Below are 22,932 nucleotides of genomic sequence, written 5' to 3'. Positions count from 1 at the left end.
GCCAGATTATAAAAATACAATACAAAGTCTGAAATCTGGATTTGGCGATTCCGGATTTTGGATTTTTCCGGATATTAGACCATCAGTTTAAATTTAGTAAGATGGCATGTAGAAATTATAAAATTAAAAGTATGAAATTGTAATTTATGATCTAAAAGGTATCAAAATGTACAAAAAATAAAACCATAATATCTATTTGCATTTTAAACATTTCTTTCAAAGTAAGTTATTCAAGTTGCTTCGTTTTTCGTGAGAATACATTCTTTTTGATTCTGTAGACAGACATAATCTCATGTTTAGTTACATTGTTGAAGTACTGTAACTGCTGTTTCGAGAATTCCGAGTAACTTGTCAATCGTTTATTATTAAATTATTTCGTTTTCAGTAACTTCTCTGTCACTTTTGTCACTATTAGTAGCGGTATTATCTGGATCTAGAACCATACTACAGATTTTGCCATTCGTTAATTGATTGATGATTGAAAAGCATTGTCATCACAATGAAAAACTTCTTTTATATCATCTTCATTTATTACCGATTCTTCACATTTCTTTACAAAATCCATTAACTGGAAAATTTCACCTTTGTTTTGTGATATTCAAAAACCTTTAAAATTAGCAGCTATGATCATCAAATTTAGCTATCCTTCACTATGCATCATGAGCTTGGCGACTAACGACAAGTCGTTCTGTTAAATTTTATTTTGCTTCTATCGCACCCTGAGACAATTAAGCCTAAATTGTATTAGTTTAGTTATTTATACTTATGTCTATTTCTTGCACATGCTTAAGGCTTATCAGAGTTCTGAATAAATAAATTCTCACATATACTTAAGCCTTATTGAGGGCCGGCGCTAGATATCGTACTGCCTCTGTGAGTCTCACGACTCGGTGCAGCCATATGAGCCCTGGGGCTGGTTCTGGGTTTATGTGAATAACAAATTAGTTATTCTTAACTCAAGTAGCCCTAAATGTAATCTTTGGGTTTATGAGTACCATCAACAAAATCTATTTTTAGCATATGGAAAGAAATTTTTCCTCGTCAACATTTTTAACGTATTTAACTTAAATCTGTAATCATCGCCAAGCATAATTTCAACATTAAAGGTTACCATACTCCTTTATTATTCAGTTACTAATATAAAAAAATTGTTTAGGCATCGCTACATGAGTCATTACTCAAGTTGTCATGTTTTGACAAACATGCAGTGATGAAAGGAAAGTATAATAAATAATAATTCGCCAGGTTGGCGTGAGATCAACGATGTATCTATGTGGAATGTTTCAATTTGAGATGTATGCCAAGCAGATACGCAGCAACGGAGCCAAATTACTGATCGTACAAAATTATGTGAAAATGATTGTTTCTTCAATAACAAGGTATTTTATTTAGTATCATAGTGAAATTAAGAATTGGGACTTTCCAGATGTTTTATTATGCACGAAGGGGGGAATGAAATGTGCATGCGTAAAGCCCACAAGAAAAATGTTGGTTTTGAGATCCGGATAATGTATGTCCGAATTTTGGACTTTGTATTGTAATTGATTTAAAAGTAAGGAAAAGATGAGAATGCAAAAATTATATTTCTACATGCACTTAAATGCTGTTTCTTCAACAGTAATGACGTAAATTTTGAACATGAAATTTTCATTATTTGATGACATGAAAACTTTGTCTTATTTGCCTTCCATTACATTTTTAAGGACATAATCGTATTCTGTTTCATCTTTACCATAATTACATAAATAAATAATCATCTTCCATTCCATTTCGATTGTTAGATATGCTGCCTTTTTAAAATGACTTGTGAATTATGTCTGATTTAATTTCATTTCCTGCTTGTACTAGCCACTCATATGTTAATGTTTTTTCACCATCTAACAACCACGTATTATACCATCATTCAAAATATTCTTTGAATGGTTTATTGATAGATACATCTAAAGACTAAACTAATGGCGTTAATGTACTTGAAATAACTACCATGTTTCGTAATGCGTTTTTTCAACAATTTCTTCATATTATCTGTTCGATGAGATCTGAACATGTCTGCAAAACTGAAAGACTTTCTGGATTCTTTAAGTTAACAAGAACACTTTTGAAGAACATTTCATTTCCTCATTTTCACCCATTCATCTTTTTTTGTGAACATGAATGAAAACACGATTTCTGAAATTACATTTTGACATCTTTCTTTTAAAAGTAACCATTTTTTTTTAATTCTGTATCATCTGCTCAGGAAGGAAGGTGAAGTCTCAGATAAGCAGCACTTGGCGCAGTTTTATTGCCATCTTGAATCATGAAAAATAGCCAAATCCTCGGGAGGAATGTTTTGACACCAAGAGGGAAATGAGCGTCAAAAGGTGCTTTCAAAACAACTTACATCTTAAACAACTTACATTGAAAGAAATGTTTAATAAAGTAAACAGATAAATATTAAGGCTTTTTTTTTGTAAATTTTTATACCCTTTAGATCATAATTGTTCTTTATTTCATAAATTACGATTTCATATTTTTAATTGTATAATTTCTGCATGCCATCTTACTAAATTTAAATTGATGATATATAATCCGGAAAAACCCCTAATCTGGAATCGCCGAAGTCTCAACGAGTCCGGATTATGAACTTTGTACTGTATTAACTTTAATACTTCTCTTTTTTAATTTGAACAATTATCCATAATAATTCTTATATATGTTTAAAAACATGTTCTCTATATAAATGCAGTAATGATCATGCAAATGCAATGTATATCGCATAATTTAAAAAGTTTTAAAAGATAAAGTATACATGTATTTCAACAACAATATTGCATCCGTGAAATGTATTCCAGGCTATTCAATCATCATCGACTCCAGTTTATGTTGGACATTGCAGATTCTTTTATGTACATACTTTCGCTTAATAAAGTTAAAATTTTTTTTCTCCTTTTCTTGAAGTGTGAAAACATTTTTCATGTAGATAAAGAAATATATTCCTGAATGCATAACTATAGGGAAACAAGATTTGTAACAAGTGCTTTTACGGCTTTTCACGATGTTATGCAAATCTTTAAACTTAGAAAAGAGACGGATAAAATAGGATAAGGTTAATTGAATTTGCCTGTATTCATTCCATGAAAATTTAAATCATTTTGGTTAGCTGAATCATAAAATATTTTTGTGCAATTTGAATGGTGTCTATAACAGTGGTTTCAAACTGGCAAGCCTCTGAAGAAATTTTATGTGGTCCGTGAATATATTTTAGGTATGTGTTTGGTGCAAAGGTTTCAATATTTTATTTATTTGAAGTCTGATTTTACATTACATTCGTTAAACACCAACATGAGTAACACATCAGAAACATTTATGAATATAAATCTGATTTGAAGATACAAATTTAATTAACTTTTATTCATTTTTTATGAAAAAAAAAAACATTTTGTTATGTTTTATATAATTCTAAATACAAATAATAATTAATAATTTATTATGTTTTGAATAATTTTACTGATATACCAAACATTTAATCCCCAAAATCATGTATGTCAAGGAAGCAGTGCAATATAATTAACGTAGAAAAATAGCAGAATAATGTTTGTTTAATATTTTATACTAACTTATTAGCATTTCAAAGTTTGATAAGCATGTTATTGCATTTTTAATAATTATATTTGAATGTAAACTTGATTATGAGGGGTTAAAAACTGCTTATACAGAAATAAAACTGTTGCACACAGGTAGTTAATCTTGGATAAAGTTCTGGCTAATGGGCTTTCCTCTTATGCAAGTAGCCAGAGATTGCTTTTTATATTCCAAATAATCCTAATCTTATTTATACATGGACATAATTAGGAAAAGGGCATTTGATTAGATTAAACAAATTACTTCCATAAATTAAAAAAATATATATTCATATTAGAAGTATAATAAATTTATTTAGAAATTAATATCTGTTCGTTATGGCCAGATAAATGACTCCCATATATTTAAGTATTAAAATTTTTATTATAACTAGAAATTCTATGGAAATATGAGCAGTCCAAACTGAAATTAATGTAATTGAAATTAAATTTTCATATAAATATTTTCCTGAATTAATAAGGTATTTATTGTCATAATGTAAATAAATACAGAAACTCTTGGATGGACTGTTTTCATGTATCAATAATATTAAGCTACATAAAATTTAAATTCTACTCTTTTTTTTTTTTCTGGTCAACTGTATGAGCAATTTTCTTTGAACCATTACCAAGCTTTAGCATACACAGTAGAATTAGAAATTTGCTTACACACTGAAGTGTTTCTTCAACAGGATTGTCCATGATAATGACTTCTGTAGGATGATGGGTTTAAATCTGTGTAGAACTGCCAGTTTTCAATGTTTTACTGCTTGAAATGTTACTGTAAGGTCTTATTGTTCTATATAACGTTAAAAGAAAAGACAAGTACTTTTTCGTTATGGGATAAGACATGCCAAGCAGTTTTACTTGTACAGGTATACTGCATTTATTTGTGTATTCTTCCTTTTCTAACTAATTTTATTATTTGAAAACCAAGAGAGAAAAAATATGCAAATAATTAAATTTTGGAAAGATGCAGTTACAATAAGAACATAATAAATGCAAACTGTTCATGAATAAACTGCTGGTAACTACCATAATATTATTTATTTAAAAGAAGCATTCCAGTAAGAATACGCAGTGATATTAAATTGCAGTATCTTTTCCTTTCTATTTCCCTGTATCTTGAATCTTGCTTGCTGTTTGTTGTCGTCCATTTCTCACTCTTTAGACTGCACATCATTTAATGTTTTTGGAACTGCTGTCTGTCATCTGCTACAGCTTGTGAGTCATTGCCATTATATTCATCACCACTGTGACTGCCTGCCCACATGTAGTGATCTTTAGAATCATCATATGCATTAAATAGCCTAGTTAGTTTTCTTGAAGTTCTTCACTATTACTGCTTCATCAGTCACAGCCGCTAAACCTGAAATCCATCAGCAAATCAATTACTAAAACAAAAACAATCACTACATAGATGAATCTGTTTAAAAATTTACAGAATCTCTCATTCTAAATAGCCTGCAAAAGAAAAAAAGGTGAGTATTAAAAAAATTTTCAGAACCTTGTGATATGGGAAAGCTACAGGAGAAAATGCACAAGTAAATACGTTATGTATCGATTTGATAATTCCAATGAGAAGGACATACATCCATCCTCAGCTCATTTGTATGGCAAAACAGTTTGAAATATAAAATGACTATCACATTATCTGTCCAACATTGAAAAGAATCACCAGGCAGAGCACAGTATTGCTAAAATAGGCAGTCCAGAATTTTAGGAAAATGTATTTATCTGGCAATGCACTAATTGTTACGGAAGCACATAATCTATCTTTAGTGATGATAGTAATTTGTGTGGCTTTGAAATTAAAAGGTCATGTTTGTTGTGATTATCATGTGGAGTTTTTTATTGCAATGAATCTTAATGCCACTGAAAAGTGTTGCATTGTTTTTCAGATACATATAGCACTTTGCCTACTAGTACAGGTTATAGGAATGTGCATTCCATGAAATAATTTGTGCAATACTCGTAAAATTTCCTTTACAGTTAAAACAGGTTGATGTGTACATGGAGAACAGTGCCAAATTGCTCTGCAAAACTGAAAATTTGGCAATGTCTGAAATTTTTCAAGTTAAAACAGATCATTGTGCACAGACAGAAGACCAAGAAAATATAAAGTTGTTTCATTATGGATGTTTTTAGCATTTTTAATTTAGTTAATTGGTTACTGTTTTATGAAATCTTGAGTATTTCATCATGGATGTTTGTTTTGTGTAAATGTATGTAATTTTCGGACAGCCGAAATTTTTTTTAAAGCTTCTTTCTTTCACATGTTTGGTTGGCGAAAAAAGTAGCCACCAATGATTGGTGACTGAGGGAGGGTTATGTAAATAACACAAGAGTAGGATATATCTCATAAATAAATTCCATTAGTGTACAGAGAAGAAATAAATTGACAAACTTTAAAAACCTTTTGTTGATTATATTTGGTCTGAAAACAAGAAGCACTGTTAGTACAGAGATAATTTTAAGTTAGTGAATAGCTCATTTATTGGTGCATGCATGTTTCTGAAGAAAAAATTTTATGTCATATTATGTTGTTATGTAACATATATCAAATGTTATATGTTGTCCTGTAATGAAAAGGATCCAAAAAAAAAAGATATCGCTGCACTTGATCAAAACATATATGTGTAGCTTAAAAATTAAAAGGATCTTTTCATGTCAACATGCACTGTCCAGTTTCCTGTAAAAAAATACATGTAGTACTGGTTTTCTGCAAATTACTTAGATTATTATTTATAAAATTTTTATAAACAAAAGAAATATGTTTGGTTGTGTCTGTAAAAAAGAATTACTAAATATAATAATTCACTTTAAAATCATTTTATTGATAATATTTTACTTAAAACATGAATACTGTTATAAGCTATAAAGACATATCTCTGTAAAAAATTGGACACTTTCTCATAATTTGGCTTCTTTGCCAAAATATCACAAAAAAGTATTGATTTGCGATGTGGCAACCGAGGATTTTGTCAAAGCATTTACAGGTCGTCTCATACACATGGATTTGCACTTTAAAAAATCCAATGGCCATTCTTCTGACTAGATCATTTTCTATTAAGTCCATTATTTTTATTGGGATTGAGAAATTTGTGTGCTGAGGTAAAAGTGTTGCATAGCTTCACAAACAGGGCATTTAGTCCAACAATAGGTATCCAAAAGTTTGCACTGTATAATGTTGTTTTTGCTGTTTAAAATTCCATCACTTATATTTTATGGAAATGCAGTAGGAAAATTAGCAAGCAAAGTGTTATACAGTCAAAAGTCGTTAATCCGGACTCGTCGGGACTTCAGCGATTCCGGATTATAGATCATCAGTATAAATCTGGTAAGATGGCATGCAGAAATTACAAAATTAAAAATATGAAACCGTAATTTATGAAATAAAGAACAATTATGATCTAAAGGGTATCAAAATTTACAAAAAGAAAAAGCTTAATATTTATTTGTTTACTTTATTAAACATTTCCTTCAATGTAAGTTGCTTCGTTTCATCGGATAATACTTTCTCTTTAATTCTATTAAACAGACATAATTTCTTGTTTAGTTACAAAGTTCCGCTGTTCAAGTCCTATAATTGCTGTGTTGAGAATACCGACTAATTTGTCAATCGAAATGTTTTCGTTTTAGTTTGTTTAGTTTAGAAAGTTTGTAGCTTTGAGGTCCGGATTATGAGCCATTATTTTTATACTAATATGATTTAGTTTTATCTTGTAAATAATCCTAAATAAATAAATGCTGTTGCAAAATATACAGAAATCAATACATAAAACTAAAATTATTTAACCCTTTCATGCCGAATGACATTGAGAAACACACTTATTTCCTGGCCGTTGTATATTTCTGCCAGTACCCTATAATTTTAGGATACTGACCTTATATTTGATCATGTTTTATGTAATGTTGTGTCAGCTATTGTGGGGGGTGGAGGCAAAGTGTAATGCAAACAAATCAGCTCTTTAGCTCGCCATGATGAAGATACTAGCATTTCCAATATACCTTCGACTCTTTTTTTTTTTTTTTTTGCTACTTTTCAAGGTATTTTAAGGTTACTATGTGGGGTTCTATTATGCTTTGCATTGCTTTTATTGCTTACGTTTTGCATACTTCACTTTTTATTTCAGAAAGCCTGGACTTCATTTTATTATGGTAAGCCTTATTTAACAGATGAAGGATATAATCATTACATAAGCCAATTAAAGAATGAGTGAGAATGATGATTAATTTTTTTAAAGGGTTAGAGCATGATACATTTAGTGATTCTCACACAGATATTTTGTCAGAGACGCAGCTAAGTGTCTGCCTTCTAGTTCACAAGAAAAATTTTGTTACTTCTACTTCTAAATTGTCCTTTTTGTGTTTTTTTTTTTTTTATTAATTTAAATAGCACTTCTGAAAATTATTTCTCAAAGTTTTTTTTTTTTTTTTGTATTTTTATGCAAAGAAAAAAAAGAATATTAAACACTAATTTTAAGCATATATGTAATCTTAAGTAATAATCTAAAATAATACCAAAAATTATGATGTAAATACTTTTGTAATTTTCTTTTCTAAAGTTACGCTTAGCAGATGCAAGACCCTCATCCAGTGCCGTCATTCCTTTCAACTTCCATCTCTTGTGATCGAACGTCTTAAACAAAGATGTGCCATCTTGAAAGGTATAAGTGGCACTTGCAAAACTCAATCCACAATCCATAAGTTCCATAGATATTATTTAACATTTTCTTTAAACCTTAATAATATTTTCAAGGAAGTTAAAACTACTAATATACAATTTATATAAATCTCTTTTAGAATATTTTTAACATTTTACATATATCCGGCATTTTTTTATGATTATAATTTTTGAAGAAAGATAATGACATTTCATCAATAAAAATATAATAAATACATGCAAAATTACTGCAATGAGTCCTATAAATACAGAATATATCAAGGCATAAGGCAGATTTCAACACTGAACACTCAAGGCAATATATAGTGGCTATTATGCAACAAAAATTTGAAGAGTGTAGAGCCACAAGGAACAGAAAAGAAAAACAGCACGTCTTTGTTACAGCAGCCTCAAAACATATTTAGTGATTTCAGATTTGCACCAACACCTCGGCTATAATTCCACCAAGCTTGTGAAGTGTGAATATAAATTATTTTATAGCATGTAATTTTTCCAATCAACTCGTCGGTCCAAAGTTCGAATCCCACGAATGGGCTGTCTGCATGGGCGTTTTCGTGGTTTTCCCCATGTGTAACGTGTATACGAGCTAGTTTCCCTTAGAAAGTCCTCCATGAAGGCATCCCTCCCTTAAGGCAGATAACCCTTGAATGCTTTGCCGTAATCCAATAAAACCAAACCAAACCAATCAACTCCAGTAATTTCACTTGTATTAAGCTGTTTGTTATATCATTTCATGGAAGTCAACTCCTCTGCCCAAGAATATATAAATCTAATAGCAGTAATAAATGCTATTCTGGAACTGCTGAACCAATTTCTAACATGGACGTCTTTCTTCGGTTCATCTTTACATTATGGTAACTTGGCGTTTTTTTGGCGACCAACTCTCCTACAGCAACCCTCTATTTTTTTCTCCGCCGCCATTTTGTCTTCACGAAGTAAAGACAAAATCTTTTTCTTTTTATCTACTGAACTTTTTATCTTTTATCTACTGAACTTTTCTTTTTATCTACTGAACACTTCTTCCAACAATCTACTAGCCGAATTACACTTATGCTAGAAATTTTATCAAACAAAACTGCTTAATCATGACAAATATTCACTGCAAAATTGGGAAAAAGTGCACAATACCATACTCCTTACACGTTTTTCAAAATAACACATACACATAAACCATGTACACGCCGACTTATTTTTACTTAAAAAAACATCCCAGAATTGCACAAAAATGGCATTGCGCACACTCTTCACTATATCCATGTACACTGCTTTTTTCTCATAAATTAGAAAAATTTCATGAAAATACGTGACAATTTTCTCAATCTTTAAACCTGGTAAAAAGAACATACATGAAATTACCTGATCGCGAAAAAGTATTTACCCTTTCCAAATATGAACATTTCCACATATAAAATAAATAAAATATCCAAAAACTTTTACCTCTAAATCATCTATTACATTATACACGTCACCAACGAATTCATACCGCAAGCATTACAAATACTTAGTATAAAATATTTAAATTATTTCCATGCACGTTTACTTCAACTTAAACGTATACCAAATTCCTACAAACATAAAATTCACAAAATAACTATCATTTAATTAAAATATAATTAAATTCAAAAACACTACTTAAAATATAAATGAGCACATACATTAAATTAATACATACATAAATACTCATTTCAAATTCACTTTAGTTATGGCCATGGGATCCAAAAATTCACGAACACTGTTTCACACAACACAGAATAAAGCCAAATACAAAATTTCCAGATTTTTTCCCGATTTCCCCCCTTTTTCGATTAAAGAACCGTAATTCATCCATTAATATCACATGACATATCCCATGATCTCTCATTTCCCTCACACAAAATAATGCGTAATCGGAACTGAATACTGCTCACATTATTACCAAAGTGCCAGGTAGTAACCTTTATCGCCTCCAAAATGTCGCCAAACTACCAGTTACCATATTGTAAAGATCAACCAAGATCAACCTTGACAGTTTATTGACTCTGCACAAGGTATGAAAATGCACAGCCAGATTTTGGTGAGATACTTCAGTTGATTGACAATTCAATTTCAGGGGCCACTATTGCAAAGAAGAATAAAAAACCTAATTAAATCAAGTTGCATACTTTTACTGTTGTACAAACATCACTATCTGAAAGTGACCTTTTATTAACTATACGCATAATCTTAAGCTTGTGACATCCAATTTCTAGATATTTTTAACACTGGAATGGTAGATATATGAAAGCTCCTGTTCTAGTGAGAAAGAGGTATTGAACTGGATTTAGGCAGGATTTGGGATATAGAAATTCATGCATGTGTATATAAATGCATAGGTATATTAAACATATGCACACATTTCTTAATCTGGTCCCAATAACAGAAAAGTGTTGAGAAAGCAAGAAATTTCAGGCTGCAGCAATAAAGATGACAGAAAATAGTACATTTTACATAAATCTTGCAAAAAATGCAGTACATTTCACATTAATGTTGTGAAAAGTTCAATTAATTGATAAAGATTCAAACCTGCTGATGAGGGAAATATCAAACCAATAAAGTCATTTGAATATGAAAAAGAGTTTCAGATTGGTAGCTTTTTAGTCAACCCAAAAATATGGTACAGTCAAAAGTCGTTAATTCGGACACCCATAATCCGGACCTCAAAGCTACAACCTTTCTGCGCATACGTTGCGTTGACGCATGCGCGTAAGACCTTTACCGCTGCGAATTTGTGTGTGCGCGTGCGCAAAATACGTTTATGAATGCGCGTTTAATGTATAACGGACGGGATAAGCCAAGCTAAAATTATCTATTTTAGTTAATGTTGCAGATTGCGTTATTCCTTAATCTTCGAATTGGATCCGGATTATTATTTTTTGCAGACTGTTAGAGCAATTTTATAAAAGTAAGCTTGAACTTTCGATTATGTCAAATAGAATTTTCGATATATATTTACTAATATGTAAAGGATATACAAAGCGAAAGTATCTTCGGAGCCCATTACACAAAAAGTGGAATTGCTGCAAAAAATGGATAAAGGCATATATTTTGTTTATCTAAACTTTAACACTTGTTTATCTAAACTTTAACGTTTGTTTATCTAAACTTTGTTTATCTTTAACGCGGCGGCGGCGTGCAATGAATTCACTATCCTTATCTTAAGGGCAGATGTTTTTATTTTATTTGGCTTATAATTGCTTACTCAATGTAGTATTTCATCTCGATATACTCCATCTTTGATATGATTTAAATCAAATGCCTCGTCATTATAATTCGCTTCCGATAGCGAAGAAAGTGACAGAGGTTATTGAAAATGAAAAAATTTCGATTGACAAATTAGTCGGTATTCTCGACACAGCAATTATAGGATGTGAACAGCGGAACTTTGTAACTGAACAAGAAATTATGTCTGTTTATAGAATTAAAGAGAATGTATTATCACATAAAAAATGAATCAACTTAAACAACTTACATTGAAAGAAATGTTTAATAAAGTAAACAAATAAATATTAAGCTTTTGTTTGTAAATTTTGATACCCTTTAGATCATAATTGTTCTTTATTTCGTAAATTATGGTTTTATATTTTTAATTTTATAATTTCTGCATGCCATTTTACCAGATTTAAACTGATGATCTATAATCCAGAAAAATCGATAATCCGGAATCGCCGAAGTCCCGACGAGTCCGGATTAACGACTTTTGACTGTACTTAAGATATTTTTTCATAAGACAACTTGCTACATGCCATGGATAAGCAAATATTGGTTAAAATCGCCTTCCTCTAAAATGACTTATATTTACACCTGTTATTAGAGAAATAAATTGATTGTATATTAGGCATTTAGATTTAATAACAATTTACACACTTTCCAGAATGAGATTTCTTTACCGAACACAAAAGTCCTTAATGGAAATAAAAGTAAAGTTTCTTAATAATGCAGCCTCTCCTGCAGGCTTAAATGCAGATTATGCTCTTCTATGTATAAAAACTTGTTTTTCTCCAAATTCTTGTCCTGTCGAAATGAACTGTTACAAACATAATTTATGCAGTTTTTCACCTGTATGAATAAGCATGTCAGTTTAAATCATTCTTATGCCTAAATAGCTTGTTACATAACTTATGAGATTATCTCAAGTGTATTATCATGTGTGTGTTTAAATTACCCTTTTGTCTAAATGCTTTGTTACATACTTCACATACATAAGGTTTCTCTCCTGTATGAATAAGTATGTGCTTATTTAAAGCACCATTTTCTCTAAATGATTTTTTACACACTTCACATGAATAAGGTTTCTCTCCTGTGTGAAGGCGCATATGCCTGTTTAAACCATCCTTGTATGAAAATGACTTGCTACACACCTCGCATATATGAATTTTCTGTCCAGTGTGGATAAGCATATGCAAGTTTAAAGAACTCTTGCATCTAAATGCTTTTTTACACACCTCACACACATGAGGTTTCTCTCCTGTATGAATAAGCATATGGTTGCTTAAAGTCTGCTTTGATCTAAAAGAATTATTACACACTTGACATGAATACAGTTTATCTCTTGTGTGATGTAGTATACAACTGCTTAAATTACCCTTTTGTTGGAATGATTTATGACATACATCACTCATATGGTAATTCTCGAACATGTGAACAAGCATATGCTCGTTTAACTGATCCTTTTGTATGAATGAACTTTTACATACCTCACACGCAAGTTTCTCTCGTGTGTGAATAAGTATATGCTTGTTTAACTGAAATTTTCCTGTAAATGATTTATTACACACATCACAAACATGAGGCTTCACTCCAGTATGGATAAACATATGCTCGATTAATCGAACCTTTTGTCTAAATGATTTATTGCATATATCACAAACATAAGGCTTCTCTCCAGTATGGATAAGCATATGCCGGTTTAATTGAGGTTTCAACTTAAATGATTTATTACATACTTCGCACACATAAGTTTTCTCTTCTGTGTGAATAACAGTATGCATATTTAAACCACCTTTAAACCTAAATGACTTGTTGCATACATCACACACATAAGGCTTTTCTCCTGTGTGAATTAAGAGATGTTTCTTTAATTGATCTTTTTGTCTAAATGATGTATTGCATATACAACAAACATGAGGCTTCACTCCAGTATGGATAAGCATATGGTTGTTTAAGTGATTCTTTTGTCTAAATGATTTATTGCATATATCACAACCATGAAGCTTCACTCCAGTATGGATAAGCATATGCTGGTTTAACCGAGATTTAAATCTAAATGATTTGCTACATATTTCACATACATAAGGTTTGTCTCCTTCTACGTGAACAAGCATATGCATGTTTAAACCTTTCTTTTGTCTAAATGATTTTTTACATACATTACACAGATGAGGCTTCTGTCCTGAGTGAATAAACGTATGTCTGTTTAAATTCCTTTTCTGTGTAAATGACTTTTTACACATATCACACATATAAGGTTTCTCTCCTGTGTGAAGCAGTATATGTTGGTTTAATAATATATGTTGGTTTATAATGTTTATAATTATAATGTTGGTTGCGGTTAAATGATTTGTTACATACTTCACAGACATAAGGTTTCCCTTCAGTTTGAATAAGGATAAGTGAGTTTAAATTACCCTTCCACATAAATGACTTGGTGCATACATAACGTTTCACTCCTGTGTGGATAAGCATATGCTGCTTTAAACTGCGCTTTAATTTAAATGATTGATTACTGTGGATTTCGTTGCGGATTGTACAAGATAATAGTTGTCCATTCTTAAGAACCACTGCAAACAAAAAGTTACGGACAGCTTACAAATCACTAAAATGAACTACAAACCTTTCAAATCACTAAAATAACTACAAGTTCCCCAGATGAATGAAATTACTATTTATTCAGTGAAAATGCAGCATTAAACTGGCATTGTTGACACACATAACATCAAAACAAGCCGAGAACACTACGTTTTACGTAAAAACGAAAGCACATTTCAAAAAAATAATACTTGTTGCCATATAGCGAAAAAGAAAAGTAATAACAAAAACATAATTTGAAAATCTTAGGTGAAAGTAGTAGTTAAGTTAAAATAACCATATTATTTATAGGGGCGAATTCAACTGCAACGCTCTGGCAATTTGCAAATTTCGGCTGGCAAGAGGCGTTCCTACTATCATCTGCTAAAGTCGATTTCAACTGCAACGCTTTACCGCACTGGCAACCACCACCCTTTCCATCACCGACTCCGCCCACTTACCCGTCTGCCTATTTTTACTTCCTCCATAGGAAACGCAATCCGGGACTAAATTTGGCGAAATTGTGAGAAATAACGTTGCGCAAAAAGAAATAACGTTGTCAGTTTATGTTTCAAATTTATGGTGGCTGCGAGTATGTCAAAGGAAGTGGAAAATGAATTTTATAAAATTTTATTTGATGGATATTCCTACGAAGTAGTGTCTTCCAAGTTCGGAAGAAAAGGCGACTTCGACTTTGAGATCAAATGTGATCTTAATAGTGGAGATAGATGGAAGACTTGGGAAATACATTTTGAAGCTGTTTCCCGCGTGCATTGGATTGTATTTTCCAAAGCAAAACAATGCAAATCGGAAACAGTGAAGTTTATTTTTAAGAAAGATTATGTGTGTCAACATGCAAGAGTAAATAAGAAAGAGGCTAGTTTCAGAAATAAAGAATGTTTAGCTGCTTTACATGTCAGAATTAAAAAAAAAGTAATAAATATACAAGATGTCGTGATGAGTATGTAAAAAAGAATTTGTGCACTTTTGATTAAAGTTTCATTTCGGCATACACATCGATGTGATGTTGCTGAAGCGTGGAATTGCTTACGCCCAACTGATTCGGTGAAAGAAGTGTTCATCAACTACTTTCGTGCCGTTAAAATAATAATTAATAATATAATTGTTATATATGTAACTGTAACTGTATCTATTATTATCTTAACTATAACTGTAATATAGAATAGTAGATGAGTAATGTAGAATAAACGATGTTTGTGTACATCTTGTAATCATAACTGAGCAGTACCCAACACATATAAAATACAACACATGGCGCAGCCCGTGGTTGATTAAAAAAGAAAATCTTTTTTCAACAACCATGCAGCCTCGGTAAAGATGTTCTAAACAAAAACATCATGGGAAGTTGTTTACTGTGAAATCGAAACTTATATCGCTGGTAAGTGAGTTGTTTATTTTTATTGGAAGTGGCTAAAAATAAGTATATATAAACTATTTAATGTCCTAAATTAAATATGGATGGATTAAAGCCACCAAGTAATCTAAGTTTCGAAGGAAATTTAAGCGAAAATTGGAAGAAATGGAAACAAAAATTCCAAATTTATATGTTAGCGTCTGGTGGTATTACTAAATTACCTGAAATTAAAGTAGCTATTTTATTGCATATAATTGGTGAAGAAGCACTTGAAAAGTTTAATACTTTTAATTTAAGTGAAGAAGATAAGAAGGATGTTGACAAAGTAATTGAAGCTTTCGAACATTTTTGCATACCGAAAGCAAACGAAAGTGTTGATAGACATATATTTTTCTGTCGAACACAACATGTAGGTGAATCGTTTGATGATTTCTTAACCGATTTAAAGAAATTAAGTAGCAACTGTGGATTTGCAGAATTAAAAGATAGTTTAATAAGGGATAGAATAGTAAGTGGAATTCTAAATAAAAATCTCAAAGACAGATTATTAAGGGAAGATCAGTTAACATTGGAGAAATGTATTAAAATGTGTAAAGCTTCTGAATTAGCAGAACTTCAGCTGAAAACTTTAACTGAAGAAAATAAAATAGAAGCTATCAAACATAATAAATTTCGACCTTCAGAGGAAAAAAGTCAGCCTTGTAAGAAAGACTATCATGTAAAACAAAATACTAAATCTTCTTCAAACTATCAAGGAAATAAGTACAATAATCCAAAACCGTGTAGAAAATGTGGAACTTTTCATAAGTTATACAACTGTCCTGCTTATAATAAGATTTGCTTGTACTGTAAAAAGAAAAATCACTTTTCTAAAATGTGCACTTTTAAAAATGTTAATGTTGTACAGAATAATTTAGAGCATGAGTTACATAATAATGGTAATGAATATATTTTAGGGTCAGTAGAAGATATAAATCCATTTTCTAAAAATAAAACCGAATGGTTTGAAAAACTAAAAGTAAACATATCTAAATATTTATTTGTTAAGTTGGATACTGGAGCTCAGTGTAATGTGCTACCATTGCCTAAATTTAAACAATTAAATTTAAGAGAGAAATGTTTGACTAAATCAAAAGTCACTTTAAATAATTACAATGGTACTACAATTGATGTAGTTGGAAAATGTAAATTATTATGTGAAACATCAAAAGGGAACAAGGATGAAATAGAATTTCAAGTCGTAGCATGTGATAAAAATGTTCCAGCTATTTTAGGGTTACCTACATTGCAAAAATTAAACCTAATACAAAGGATTTGTACAGTAAATCCTGATTCTAATGAAAAGTTACCAGAACTTTTAAAAGGATATCAAGATTTGTTTAAAGGAACTGGGAATTTAACTGGATATACATATCATATTAAATTAAAACCAGGAGCTGTTGGTAAAATAGAACCCTGTAGGAAAATTCCACTTAGCTTATTAAATCCATTAAAAAAGGAATTAGCAAGAATGGAAAAAGATGGTATTATAAAGAAAGTTAACCAACCAACAGAATTCGTGAATTCATTAGTGGTAGTAAGGAAAAAGGATGGAAATTTAAGAGTGTGTTTAGATCCTCAGCATCTTAACCAAAATATACTGAGAGAACATTATCACATACCAACCTTTGAAGAAATTTCATCTCAAATGACAAATGCAAAGGTCTTTAGTATTTTAGATGCAAACAAAGCATTTTGGCAAATTAAACTGTCAAATTCAAGTTGTGAATTTACAACATTTAACACTCCGTTTGGTAGATATTGTTTTTTAAGGTTGCCATATGGACTGAGTTCATCACCAGAAGTTTTCCACAGAAGTTTTTCTGAAATTTTTAGTGATTTAGAAGGAGTTCAAATATATATAGATGACTTATTAGTTTGGGGTAAAGATAAAAAAGAACATGATTTAAGATTAAAGAAGTTGTTGGACAGAGCCAGAGAAAAGAATGTTAAATTTAATTTAAATAAATGTAAATTTGGGCTGAATGAAGTGAAATATATGGGACATATATTTTCTAAAGATGGTTTAAAACCAGATGAAGACAAAATTAAGGCTATTCTAGATATAAAACCACCAAAAAATGTGAAAGAATTAGAAACTTTCCTAGGAATGATTACATATGTTTCTAGATTTATACCTAATGTATCAGAATTGACATCATGTTTTGTTGAAAAAACAAGTTATCTGGAACTGGAATGCAACACATGAAAAAGCATTTAGAAGACTAAAAGATGTCTTGGTAAATAAACCAGTTTTACAGTATTATGATATAAACTTGCCAGTAGTTTTATCTGTACATGCATCTCAAGAAGGACTTGGAGCAGTCTTACTTACTGCAGAATAATTTACCAGTGGCATATGCATCTAAGGCATTAACAGATACACAGAAGAATTATGCTCAAATTGAAAAGGAAACTTTAGCTATTGTATTTGCGTGTGAGAAATTTCACCAGTATATATTTGGAAAAAATATTACTGTGGAAAGTGATCACAAACCACTGGAATCAATTTTTAAAAAGCCATTAAATAAATGCCCTGTAAGACTACAAAGAATGCGTATAAGATTACAGCCATATCAGTTTGAGATAAAATATAAACCTGGAAAAGAACTTTTTATAGCGGTTGCATTATCAAGATCATTCACTGATAAAGGATCTGATTTCTTTGAAGGAGAAATAGAAGCTCATGTTGGATTAGTTGTAGAATGTATACCAGTGTCTAATGGTAAAATGGAAGTATTTCAACTGGAAACAGAAAAAGATGAAGAACTACAAGTTTTAAGAAAATTAATTAAAACTGGATGGCCAGATGAAAAATGTATGGTTCCAGAACTGGCAAAACCATATTTTAACTTCAGAGAAGAACTATCAGAAGCAAATGGATTAATATTTAAAAATTCCTGTGTTGTTGTACCAAGAAGTTTACGAAAAGATATGTTAAGCAGAATTCATTATGGTCATTTAGGAGTAGTAAAATGCAAGATCAAAGCAAGAGAAATATTATATTGGCCAGGAATGTCCAAAGAAATTGAAGATTTGGTACTGAATTGTCAAACATGTTTAAGTTTACAAAAAGCTAATACTAAAGAACCAATGATATCTAAAGAAATACCTAATGGTCCATGGGAAGTATTGGGAACAGACCTCTTTTACTTTCAAGGAAGGGATTATCTAATAGTTATAGATTATTTTAGCAAATATGTTGAAATTGGACATTTGGAAGATTTGTCAAGTGTAGCAGTGATAAAGCAATTGAAATCAATTTTTGCAAGACATGGTATTCCGAAAATAGTATATTCGGATAATGGTCCACAATATAATTGCAGGAAATATAAAGATTTTGCAAGAAGATGGAATTTTGAAACCAGAACTTCAAGTCCAAAATACCCACAGTCTAATGGAATGGTTGAAAGACATATTCAAACTGTCAAGCGAATGTTAGAAAAAGCTGTAGTTGACAACAAGGATCCATATTTAGTTTTACTGGAATATCGTAACTCTCCGATTTCAGATGAAATTAAGTCACCTTCAGAATTGATGTTTGGAAGAAAAGTAAATGGATTGATGCCTATAAAAGAGAATTTTGTCCAAGCTAAACGATATGAAGACCATAAACAACATTTACTGAAGAGACAAATCTTACAAAAAAGTTATTATGATAGGAATGCAAGACCATTAAAACGACTGAAAACAGGAGATCATGTTTACATAAAAGAGAAAGGAAAAAAACTAAATGAAAGAGGGAAAATTATAGAAGAAGCAGAAAGACCACGTTCATATAGGATTATAAGAACAGATGGAAGAATTGTAGAAAGGAACAGAAGAGACCTTCTTAAAGGAACTAATCAGGAAGAGTTTGCAATACAAAACAACTATGAGAATGAAGTTATAGATGAACCCGAGATACATGAAAATAGTAGGAGCACTTCAAATTTAGATGTGCCTGTAAGTCCTTCAAAATCTAACAGAAGTGTTGTGTCACCAAATAGCAAAAGAGGTATAGTATCATCAAATTTTTCAAATGGACATAACTACGTCACTCGATCTGGTAGGACTGTTAAGAAACCTTATTATTTAAAAGAATATGTTTAATTTTACTACTATTATTATTTTTTATAAAAAAGGGAGATGTTATATATGTAACTGTAACTGTATCTATTATTATCTTAACTATAACTGTAATATAGAATAGTAGATGAGTAATGTAGAATAAACAATGTTTGTGTACATCTTGTAATCATAACTGAGCAGTACCCAACACATATAAAATACAACACAATAATCTTTTTATTCTGCTATACATCCACAGATTTCATTGTTAGTAAATACCGTCAAAATGGTAACGATAAAGGCAGTCTCATAAACATGTATCTGAAAATAGAATTGTTCTACCTAATGGCCAATATCTTTTATTACTTTTCGTGATATTCAGTACTTCATATTTCGTACAATGAATTTTACTTAAGATATCGGCATTATTTTAATTGCCTTAGTTAAGAAGGTTTGACGGCATTTTTTGCAACAGCTGAAAACCACATTAGATTGCAATTGTTAAGCATATCAATCCATCCATTACATTATGGAATAATGAATAAATTTATAGTTTCTATATGTATATTGAAATGACAGCTTCAGAATATAAAATTATTCAGACACGATAGAAGGAAAAATCACTTAACTAATTGATTATTTATTAATAAATTAATTGAATGTTGAAGCAATTAAAAACACATAGTAACTTTTGATTTAGTTAAATTCTAAATATAATCACAGACTCCTCTGATAGTAACATCAAAAACGTCTACGAAATCATTGACCAAGAGTGCAATTGGTTATGTCTGTCATTAGTCTAAACCTTGGACACATTATAGGTGACGATATGAATTTGCGCAGCTCTATCTCATTTTGAAACAATGACCAGGATACAGATCCAAAGATCATCTACCCCTCTTCTATTCCTATTAACTCTTGAGGACTTATTGTTCCATGCTATATACCAGGGCTTAATTTCTAAAATTAGAAGTGCCGGAGCCCTATGGAAGACTGTGAGGAAGAAAAGAAAAAAGAAATAAATAATTAAAATAGCTAATAATTAAATAATAAATTTAAATTAATATTAATTAATTTGATTAAATTAACTAACTAAATTAAGAAAAGTGTAAAGATAAAGAGAAATTTAATAAATTATTAAATTAATTTTGAATAGCTAAATAGAAAAAAAAGTATCGGACCTCGTCTTATTTGAGGCATTGTCCGGAATTACAATTCCACTTAGATGCTAAGAAGCAGCTCAGCCAGTCTCCGTCTAAGCGCTGATTATACATAAAATGTATTATTCCAAGGGATGACAAGTATCAGTCGTTTTTTGCAGCGCACCAAGAAGAAAAGATAAAACGATTAAAGCTCCACTAAGGAGAATAGTGAGAATTCTAGAAAGAGTATGAGGGTATGGAAAAAAAATTTAACTGAAAAGGAGCTTTGAAGATAAAGCGGGAAGAGTTCAAGACTACCTGATCGCGATGCCCCGTCTATATAATTTTAACCGTCAAGCATAAATTTTCCCTGATTACTCTTCCTAAATACAACGTGAGAATAAACATAGGACTTCCGGTACAAGTGGCAGAAGTCGCCCCGCCGTTTGGTTACATCATTCAGAAAGTCTACAGCTCTGCAGAAGGAAGTCACTAGCATGGAACGTGCACATCCAGAGTGTCACTTCTAGTTCTTTGAGGAATACAAAATTTACCCGCCTTTATAAATTCATTGCATATCCCGGAGAATAAGCCTTTGACATATAATTGGGGGCTTTTCTTTCCTCAAAAGTCTCAACCTCTATGCAAGGCTTGAATGCATGGAAAGACAGACTTGCATTCAGAAGTTAGAATCCGATTTTTAAGACATGTTTACTATTAAAACAAAATTTCTGTGCTAAAATTGTGGTTCACTTGCATAAAAAAAGTGCGTGAGCCCTTTTGGCCAAAATGATAATTTATCTCGAAAACTGAAAAGTACCGGAGCCGGGCTCCGGCGCAATTTAACGCCACAAAGGGAAGAGAAATTTAAATGCCACCAACCTGCACACCTTTAATTCTCATTCTAAACTTTTCAAAATAAATACAGATTTATCATATGAATACAGTGCATCAAGACAAAAATATATGTGGTACTCAACTTTTTTTTGTGATCCTTTCTTCAAAAATCTCTTATGCGACGTCGATAATTTGAAACAAAAAAATAAATTATATCTGAACAATGGCAAGTTCTGTTCTTTTAGTAGAAACTCAATCCCTAAATATTAAAAATAAATATTTCGGATTAATAAATATTTTTAATATTTGGAAATTTATTATTCCCGAATTATATGACTATAATAACTAAATCCTTTATGCCACTTCTCTTTTACAAAGGTCTTAAATTTACTCTCAGAAAGAACTAAGGGTTATAAAAGAAAGCATGGATTTTCATTTTTCTAGAATAAAAAAGTAAAATTATTATTTAATATTTTTATTTAATATAATGACTGCAAAAACGTACGCCTTAATTTTAAGAAAGTATACTGATCTAACACATTTTTTTCAAAATGCTTTGATCATGTATAAAACCAAATTTTTGTTTACTGAATATATTAATTTTAATAATTTATGCTAACCATAACACAATATAAACCTGAATTGCAAGTGCTGGGAGAAGACAGGCATAGAAATCATAGGAACAGTACACACTCAAGCAATGGTTAAGATACTACTAAATCATCCTCGTTCTTCTTTCTGCAAAAAAAATTGCATATGAGATCTTTGACAACTCAGGATAACAAACATAATCATTACTTAACCACCTGTAATTATAATGCACTTATTGGCCTTTTAAAGGCTAATTAATAATATATATAGATATATTAATTAGACAATGTATTTATTACATCATTTTATATTTTAATTTGTTTAAATATAATTTGAAAGGTTCCCCCCCGCCGCTAATCCGAGAACCTTTTTCCATTTAAATTAATAGTAAATAGTCCTTTGACATATACCATTTTGTTTATAAAAATGTTCAATGAAAGATTGCATTCATTATGTATTAAAAAACCTGATTTTAATTAAAATTTGAAAATTGTTCTGTAATTATATCAGCTTGACACTATTAATTAAAATAATTGGCATAATTTTTAAACTTTAAATTTTAAGATAGTTATTTCTTGTAAGACCGTAGTGCATATTAATAGCACATAACCTAAAATAGTAACAATATGCCAAACTTATGGCGTATATAATCCTGGCTGTATAATAAGAGAGGAAAAATATCAAAAACAAGTCTTAAAATATTTTCATGCTTTTAAAATGAGATATATTTCTTGCAAGTGAGGTAGCACATAAAATTGTCATTTTGCCAATATAACCCTACAATTGTCGCTACAATAATTTACTGTT

The 22,932-nt window shown here is 30.7% G+C and overlaps 1 protein-coding gene across 3 annotated transcripts; it reads right to left on the bottom strand.

Annotated features, from left to right (window-relative positions):
- Positions 1-2,323: 2,323 nt before the first annotated feature.
- LOC118202054 (uncharacterized) lies at positions 2,324-14,379 on the bottom strand. 3 transcript variants are annotated; one of them, XR_004760351.2, is made up of 2 exons: positions 14,138-14,379; positions 2,324-4,971 (listed from the first exon to the last, which is right to left on the bottom strand). XR_004760351.2 is itself a non-coding variant. In XM_035374211.2 (2 exons), exons 1-2 carry the CDS (start codon positions 13,884-13,886, stop codon positions 4,966-4,968), a joined length of 891 nt encoding a protein of 296 aa, XP_035230102.2. In that variant the 5' UTR covers positions 13,887-14,131; the 3' UTR covers positions 3,260-4,965. The 3 variants fall into 3 exon arrangements, 2 of the variants coding, with proteins under 2 accessions (XP_035230102.2, XP_085682807.1); XM_035374211.2 differs by lacking the exon at positions 14,138-14,379 and adding an exon at positions 13,002-14,131 and having other exon boundaries at positions 3,260-4,971; XM_085826681.1 differs by lacking the exon at positions 14,138-14,379 and adding an exon at positions 8,148-12,994 and having other exon boundaries at positions 3,268-4,971.
- Positions 14,380-22,932: the final 8,553 nt, after the last annotated feature.

The sequence above is a fragment of the Stegodyphus dumicola genome, chromosome 11, assembly GCF_044657685.1.
Source record: "Stegodyphus dumicola isolate Sdum_Otavi_A_Nest chromosome 11, ASM4465768v1".
Taxonomy (NCBI): Eukaryota; Metazoa; Arthropoda; class Arachnida; order Araneae; family Eresidae; genus Stegodyphus; species Stegodyphus dumicola.
Note: the sequence above shows the minus strand (reverse complement) of the source record. Positions and strands in the feature narration are given on the sequence as shown.